Source organism: Pseudophryne corroboree, assembly GCF_028390025.1.
Source record: "Pseudophryne corroboree isolate aPseCor3 chromosome 3 unlocalized genomic scaffold, aPseCor3.hap2 SUPER_3_unloc_34, whole genome shotgun sequence".
Lineage (NCBI taxonomy): Eukaryota > Metazoa > Chordata > Amphibia > Anura > Myobatrachidae > Pseudophryne > Pseudophryne corroboree.
The window spans coordinates 788,007-797,084 of record NW_026967524.1 but is presented as its reverse complement, the minus strand read 5'-3'; the positions used below and the strand labels follow the sequence as shown (position 1 = coordinate 797,084).

Below are 9,078 nucleotides of genomic sequence, written 5' to 3'. Positions count from 1 at the left end.
TGATTGTGGCTTACAGCTTAAGAAAACCCCAGATCCCAAATCTCAGAAAATTAGATCACATAAAATCAATAAAAAAAGATTTTAAATACAGAAATGTCGGCCCTCTGAAAAGTATAATCATACATATGTACTCAGTACTTGGTTTGGGCCCCGTTTGCATGAATTACTACCTCAATGCAGCGTGGCATGGATTCTATCAGCCTGTGGCACTGCTGAGGTGTTATGGAAGACCCGGATGCTTCAATAGCGGCCTTCAGCTCTTCTGCATTGTTCAATCTTATGTCTCGTCTTTCTCTTGGCAATGCCCCATAGATTCTCTATAGGGTTTAGGTCAGGTGAATTTGCTGGCCAATCCAGCACAGAAAACCCAGTCATTGAACCAGGTTTTGGTACTTTTGGCAGTGTGGGCAGGTGCCAAGTCCTGCTAGAAAATGAAGTCAGTATCTCCATAAAGCTTGTCGGCTGTAGGATGTATGATGTGCACTAAAATGGCCTAGTAGGAAGCGTCTTACCTTGGCTAAAGAAAAAAAGACTGGTCTGTTGCTCAGTGGTCCAAAGTCCTTTTCTGATAAGAGCAAATTTTGCATCTCATTTGAATACCAAGGTCCCAGAGGATGGAGGAGGAAGAATGGAGAGGCACAAAATCCAAGATGCTTGAAGTCCAGTGTGAAGTTTCCACAGTCTGTGTTGATTTAGTGAACCATGTCACCTGCTGGTGTTGGTCCACTGTGCTTTATTATTTCCAGAGTCAACGCAGCTGTCTACCAGGCTTTGGGAGTGCTGAACACATGAATGTGTGTATATATATATATAAAATTATGCCCCAGGCTGATTACTGCCTCTACAACAGATATAGGGGCTTATATGACAGCCTGTGAGATACAGATGTGGGGTGACACTGGCACAGCTGCCCATATATAAAGTGGCACTCATTATTAGGCAGAGCGGAGGTGTGTACCAGGAACGTGACAGTCAGACCGTATCCCCATCATTAGGTAATAGGCACTAACCCCTGTCACCTCCAGGCTGGTACTCCCACACTCCGTCACCTCCAGGCTGGTACTCCCACACTCCGTCACCTCCAGGCTGGTACTCCCACACTCCGTCACCTCCAGGCTGGTACTCCCACACTCCGTCACCCCAGGTTGGTACTCCCACACTCCTCTGGGCGATCCAATTCCAGAAACTACCACTCATGCTAGAAAGTGACCCCCCCATCCCCCTCACACAATGAGAGCAGGTGATCTTACAGAACAGATAACAGGGAAACAACAGAAACATAAAACTGCAGGTATAAGATGTAATGTAACACAGGTAATAGATGGTCACATAGAGCCGGGATCAGGATACGTTGCGTAATGAGAGGTCAGACAGAAAGCTTCCCCCATGTTGGTTGGTAACGCTGTAGCCTTGCCCATTGTAGGTGAGACTCTATCATAAGGACATTTCACCACAACTAAGTCACAGCCAACTGGTATCACCCACACCTGGAGCTCAACTAGACAGCCACTTAGGATTGGTATTGGGTTCCGAGTAGTGATGAGCGGGTTCGGATCCTCGGGATCCGAACCCGCCCGAACTTCACCTTTTTTTGCACTGGTACGAGCAACTCGGATAGTCCCGCCTTGCTCGGTTAACCCGAGCGCGTCGGAACGTCATCATCCCGCGGTCAGATTCTCGCGAGATTCGTATTCTATATAAGGAGCCGCGCGTCGCCGCCATTTTTCACTCGTGCATTGGAGATGATCGTGAGAGGAGGTGGCTGGCGTTCGCTCAGTTTCTGTGTTCAGTGTGCCGCAAATATCTGTGCTCAGTGTGCTGCAAATATCTGTCCTCAGTGTGCTGCAAATATCTATGCTCAGTGTGCTGCAAATATCTGTGCTCAGTGTTCTGCAAATATCTGTGCTCAGTGTGCTGCAAATATCTGTGCTCAGTGTTCTGCAAATATCTGTGCTCAGTGTGCTGCAAATATCTATGCTCAGTGTGCTGCAAATATCTGTGATCGGTGTGCTGCAAATATCTGTGATCGGTGTGCTGCAAATATCTTTGCTCAGTGTGCTAATTGCTTTATTGTGGGGACTGGGGACCAGCAGTATTATATAGGAGGAGTACAGTACAGAGTTTTGCTGACCAGTGACCACCAGTATTATACGTTCTCTGCCTGAAAAACGCTCCATATCTGCTGCATTGTAGTATATAGTAGGAGGACAGTGCAGAATTTTGCTGACCACCAGTATAACTATATATAGCAGTACGGTACAGTAGTCCACTGCTCTACCTCTGTGTCGTCAAGTATACTATGCATCCATACCTGTGGTGTATTTCAGTTTTGCACAGTTTGCTGACCACCAGTATATAATATATAGCAGTACGGTACAGTAGGCCACTGCTCTACCTACCTCTGTGTCATCAAGTATACTATCCATCCATACCTGTGGTGCATTTCAGTTTTGCACAGTTTGCTGACCACCAGTATATATAATATATAGCAGTACGGTACAGTAGGCCACTGCTCTACCTACCTCTGTGTCGTCAAGTATACTATCCATCCATACCTGTGGTGCATTTCAGTTTTGCACAGTTTTGCTGACCACCAGTATATATAATATATAGCAGTACGGTACAGTAGGCCACTGCTCTACCTACCTCTGTGTCGTCAAGTATACTATCCATCCATACCTGTGGTGCATTTCAGTTTTGCACAGTTTTGCTGACCACCTGTATATATAATATATAGCAGTACGGTACAGTAGGCCACTGCTCTACCTACCTCTGTGTCGTCAAGTATACTATCCATCCATACCTGTGGTGCATTTCAGTTTTGCACAGTTTGCTGACCACCAGTTTATATAATATATAGCAGTACGGTACAGTAGGCCACTGCTCTACCTACCTCTGTGTCGTCAAGTATACTATCCATCCATACTTGTGGTGCATTTCAGTTTTGCACAGTTTGCTGACCACCAGTATATATAATATATAGCGGTACGGTCCAGTAGGCCACTGCTCTACCTACCTCTGTGTCGTCAAGTATACTATCCATCCATACCTGTGGTGCATTTCAGTTTTGCACAGTTTGCTGACCACCACTATATATAATATATAGCAGTACGGTACAGTAGGCCACTGCTCTACCTACCTCTGTGTCGTCAAGTATACTATCCATCCATACCTATGGTGCATTTAAGTTGTGCGCAGTATATATAGTAGTAGGCCATTACTAGTGATACTGGCATATAATTCCACGCATTAAAAAATGGAGAACAAAAATGTGGAGGGTAAAATAGGGAAAGATCAAGATCCACTTCCACCTTGTGCTGAAGCTGCTGCCACTAGTCATGGCCGAGACGATGAAATGCCATCAACGTCGTCTGCCAAGGCCTATGCCCAATGTCATAGTGGAGAGCATGTAAAATCCAAAAAAATAAAGCTCAGTAAAATTACCCAAAAATCTAAATCAAAATCGTCTGAGAAGCGTAAACTTGCCAATGTGCCATTTACGACACGGAGTGGCAAGGAACGGCTGAGGCCCTGGCCTATGTTCAAGGCTAGTGGTTCAGCTTCACCTGAGGATGGAAGCACTCACCCTCCTGCTAGAAAACTTAAAAGAGTTAAGATGGCAAAAGCACAGCAAAGAACTGTGCGTTCTTCTAAATCACAAATCCCCAAGGAGAGTCCAATTGTGTCGGTTGCGATGCCTGACCTTCCCAACACTGGACGGGAAGAGGTTGCGCCTTCCACCATTTGCACGCCCCCTGCAAGTGCTGGAAGGAGCACCCGCAGTCCAGTTCATGATAGTCAAATTGAAGATGTCACTGTTGAAGTACACCAGGATGATATGGGTGTTGCTGGCGCTGGGGAGGATTCTGATGGTGAGGTGGTTTGTTTAAGTAAGGCACCCGGGGAGACACTTGTTGTCCGTGGGACGAATATGGCCATTGACATGCCTGGTCAAAATATAAAAAAAATCAGCTCTTCGGTGTGGAATTATTTCAACAGAAATGTGGACAACTGGTGTCAAGCCGTGTGTTGCCTTTGTCAAGCTGTAATAAGTAGGGGTAAGGACGTTAACCACATAGGAACATCCTCCCTTATACGTCACCTGGACCGCATTCATCAGAAGTCAGTGACAAGTTCAAAAACTTTGGATGACAGCGGAAGCAGTCCACTGACCACTAAATCCCTTCCTCTTGTAACCAAGCTCCTGCAAACCACACCACCAACTCCCTCAGTGTCAATTACCTCCTTACACAGGAAAACCAATAGTCCTGCAGGCCATGTCACTGTCAAGTCTGACGAGTCCTCTCCTGCCTGGGATTCCTCCGATGCATCCTTGAGTGTAACGCCTACTGCTGCTGTTGTTGCTGCTGGGAGTCGATCGTCATCCCAGAGGGGAAGTTGGAAGACCACTTGTACTACTTCCAGTAAGCAATTGACTGTGCAACAGTCTTTTGCGAGGAAGATGAAATATCACAGCAGTCATCCTGCTGCAAAGCGGATAACTCAGGCCTTGGCAGCCTGGGTGGTGAGAAACATGTTTCCGGTATCCACCGTTAATTCACAGGCAACTAGAGACTTGAATGAGGTACTGTGTCCCTGGTACCAAATACCATCTAGGTTCCATTTCTCAAAGCAGGCGATACCGAAAATGTACACAGACGTCAGAAAAAGAGTCACTAGTGTCCTAAAAAATGCAGTTGTACCCAATGTTCACTTAACCACGGACATGTGGACAAGTGGAGCAGGGCAGACTCAGGACTATATGACTGTGACAGCCCACTGGGTAGATGTATTGCCTCCAGCAGCAAGAACAGCAGCGGCGGCACCAGTAGCAGCATCTCGCAAATGCCAACTCGTTCCTAGGCAGACTATGCTTTGTATCACTGCTTTCCAAAAGAGGCACACAGCTGACAACCTCTTACGGAAACTGAGGAACATCATCGCAGAATGGCTTACCCCAATTGGACTCTCCTGGGGATTTGTGACATCAGACAACGCCACCAATATTGTGCGTGCATTACATCTGGGCAAATTCCAGCACGTCCCATGTTTTGCACATACATTGAATTTGGTGGTGCAGAATTATTTAAAAAAAACGACAGGGGCTTGCAAGAGATGCTGTCGGTGGCCCGAAGAATTGCGGGCCACTTTCGGCATTCAGCCACCGTGTGCCGAAGACTGGAGCACCAGCAAACAGTCCTGAACCTGCCCTGCCATCATCTGAAGCAAGAGGTGGTGACAAGGTGGAATTCAACCCTCTATATCCTTCAGAGGATGGAGGAGCAGCAAAAGGCCATTCAAGCCTATACATCTGCCTATGATACAAACAAAGGAGGGGGAATGCACCTGACTCAAGCGCAGTGGAGAATGATTTCAACGTTGTGCAATGTTCTGCAACCCTTTGAACTTGCCACACGTGAAGTCAGTTCAGACACTGCCAGCCTGAGTCAGGTCATTCCACTCATCAGGCTTTTGCAGAACAAGCTGCAGACATTGATGGAGGAGCAAAAACAGAGCAATTCCGCTAGGCATGTGGGACTTGTGGATGGAGCCCTTAATTCGATTAACCAGGATTCACGGGTGGTCAATCTGTTGAAATCAGAGCACTACATTTTGGCCACCGTGCTTGATCCTAGATTTAAAACCTATGTTGTATCTCTCTTTCCGGCAGACACAAGTCTGCAGAGGTTCAAAGACCTGCTGGTGAGAAAATTGTCAAGTCAAGTGGAACGTGACCCGTCAACAGCTCCTCCTTCACATTCTCCCGCAACTGGGGCTGCGAGAAAAAGGCTAAGAATTCAGAGCCCACCCGCTGGTGGTGATGCAGGGCAGTCTGGAGTGAGTGGTGACATCTGGTCCGAACTGAAGGACCTGCCAACGATTACTGACATGTTGTCTACTGTCACTGCATATGATTCTGTCACCATTGAAAGAATGGTTGAGGATTATATGAGTGACCGCATCCAAGTAGACACGTCAGACAGTCCGTACGTATACTGGCAGGAAAGAGGCAATTTGGAGGCCCTTGCAGAAACTGGCTTTATTTTACCTAAGTTGCCCCCCTCCAGTGTGTACTCCAAAAGAGTGTTTAGTGCATCCGCTCACCTTGTCAGCAATCGGCGTATGAGGTTACTTTCAGAAAATGTGGAGATGATGTTCATCAAAATGAATTATAATCAATTCCTCGGTGAAGACATTCACCAGCAATTGCCTCCAGAAAGTACACAGGGACCTGAGATGGTGGATTCCAGTGGCGACGAATTAATAATCTGTGAGGAGGAGGTGTACACAGCGAAAGGGATGAGGAATCAGACGATGAGGAGGAGGTGGACATCTTGCCTCTGTAGAGCCAGTTTGTGCAAGGAGAGATTGATTGCTTCTTTTTTGGTGGGGGCCCAAACCAACCAGTCATTTCAACCACAGTCGTGTGGCAGACCCTGTCGCTGAAATGATGGGTTCGTTAAAGTGTGCATGTCCTGTTTATACACTGCTCAAAAAAATAAAGGGAACTCTAAAATAACACATCTTAGATCTGAATGAATGAAATATTCTTATTAAATACTTTGTTCTTTACATAGTTGAATGTGCTGACAACAAAATCACACAAAAATTATCAATGGAAATCAAATTTATGAACCCATGGAGGTCTGGATTTGGAGTCACCCTCAAAATTAAAGTGGAGAAACACACTACAGGCTGATCCAACTTTGATGTAATGTCCTTAAAACAAGTCAAAATGAGGCTCAGTAGTGTGTGTGGCCTCCACGTGACGTCTGATTGTTTCACCCAGTAGCAGCATGTATATTGCAAAAAGCATAGGAGCTAGGATAGGACCATGAGGAACATTACATGGCAATGGTGATGATGAGATAATAAAGGTTCCTCACCTGTGTGATGTCTAATGTGTGAAACAAAGCAGATTTATTTCTCAAACTCAGAACATGTGTGACTTTTCTCATGTCTAACAAGATGTGATTTGTGTGCAAAACATTTCCCACACTCCGAACATGGAAATGGTTTCTCACCTGTGTGACTTCTCTCATGTGTAACAAGATCTGATTTCTGTATAAAACATTTCCCACACTCAGAACATGGAAATGGTTTCTCACCAGTATGACTTCTCTCGTGTCTAACAAGTTGTGACTTATGTATAAAACATTTCCCACATTCAGAACATGGAAATGGTTTCTCACCTGTGTGATTTCTCTCATGTCTAACAAGATGTGATTTCTGTATAAAACATTTCCCACACTCAGAACATGGAAATGGTTTCTCACCAGTGTGACTTCTTTCATGTATAACAAGAGCTGATTTTTGTATAAAACATTTTTCACATTCAGAACATGGAAATTGTTTGTCACCAGTGTGACTTCTCTCATGTCTAACAAGAAGTGATTTTTGTATGAAACATTTTCCACACTCAGAACATGGAAATGGTTTCTCACCTGTGTGAATTCTCTGATGTGCAACAAGATGTGACTTATGTATAAAACATTTCCCACACTCAGAACATGGAAATGGTTTTTCACCTGTGTGACTTCTCTCATGTGTAACAAAAGCTGATTTGTATGTAAAACATTTCCCACACTCAGAACACGGAAATTGCCTCTCACCTGCCTTAGCTGGCTGATGGGTAATGCGCTTTGTGTTCTGTGTAAAACATTTGGCATCTATAGAACAGGGAAACACTGTATCTACTGTCAGAGCTGTAACAGATGCACCAATATCAGAGTGATCAGGAGAACATTTCCCAGGATCAGGGGGATCAGCTGATAGAGCTGGATGTATAACTGGTGTAATGGGGTTATCTCCTGAAGAATCCTGTCTACTGTCATTATCTTTTATGTCACAATCCGGGGATAACATTAGATGTCCTTCTGAGATATTCCTGCTTGTGTGTCCATCTGCTGGAAATAAAATACATTATGTAAATATGAATTTTCCTGTAACAATTTTAATCTAGTAAAGATTATAATTGAAAATAGCAAATTACTATAAAATGAGTAGACAAGACCCAGTGTGTTACAGGTTACAATATATAACTCTATAAATGACATTACCTGTAAGCATTGGTGTTATGTTTATTTTATTAAAACCAGGATGATCGGACTGGAGTATAACTACCACTGAGAGATAACGTGGTATTACTACAGGTGACATGAGCTGCTGCCATAATGTCTACTTGAAGAAGCCCAAATCTTTCTTTCGGTAGCTGGAAGACTTCCTGATGTAGGGACCAGTCCCTTGGAACATCCTGCCTCAGTCTCAGCTATTCGGCCACTGTATACTCCTAGCCTGATACATGGAACGTGTGAGGTGACTCTCTCTACACAATATATCATCTTTCCCACCTCTACCACCATCCCATTGCTTTCCTGGCACACCCGCTGTCTGAGAATACTCGGAGACGCTTCTCCAATAACTACTGATGGAAACATTGATCTACTGTCCATACTGCTCTGACATACAGGACATTTATGTGACGCTTCTTTTCCCGTAACTATATACCTTATACTATCGTCTGGTAACACACAGTGACATGATGTGAGGGGGAGAGCAGGAGTATAATAGGGGCTGATGGCTCCTGATGTATGAGATACATCAGAGAGTGTGGGGAGGAGACTGGTAAGATCTCTGGGCTGGTAATACACAGTGACATGATGTAAGGGGGAGAGCAGGAATATAATAGGGGCTGATATTTCCTGATGTATGAGATACACCAGAGAGTGTGGGGAGGAGACTGGTCAGATTTCTGGGCTGGTAACACACAGTGACATGATGTGAGGGGAGAGCAGGAGTATAATAGGGGCTGATATCTCCTGATGTATGAGATACAACAGAGAGTGTGGGGAGGAGACTGGTCAGATCTCTGGGCAGGTAACACACAGTGACATGATGTGAGGGGGAGAGCAGGAGGATAATAGAGGCTGATGGCTCCTGATGTATGAGACACACCAGAGAGTGTGGGGAGGAGACTGGTCAGATCTCTGGGCTGGTAACACACAGTGACATGATGTGAAGGGGAGAGCAGGAGTATAGTAGGGACTGATGGTTCCTGAAGTATGAGATACACCTGAG

At 45.1% G+C, this 9,078-nt stretch overlaps 1 protein-coding gene across 1 annotated transcript in view; it reads right to left on the bottom strand.

The window, feature by feature from the left end:
- Positions 1–6,892: 6,892 nt before the first annotated feature.
- The window catches only part of LOC134984083 (zinc finger protein OZF-like), a 48,621-nt gene continuing 46,435 nt past the window's right edge, over positions 6,893–9,078 (bottom strand). Inside the window, exon 2 of the mRNA XM_063949719.1 lies at positions 6,893–7,529. Coding sequence (XP_063805789.1) covers positions 6,922–7,529 — 608 coding nt within the window. The 3' untranslated portion in view covers positions 6,893–6,921. The remainder of the gene's footprint in view (positions 7,530–9,078) is intronic.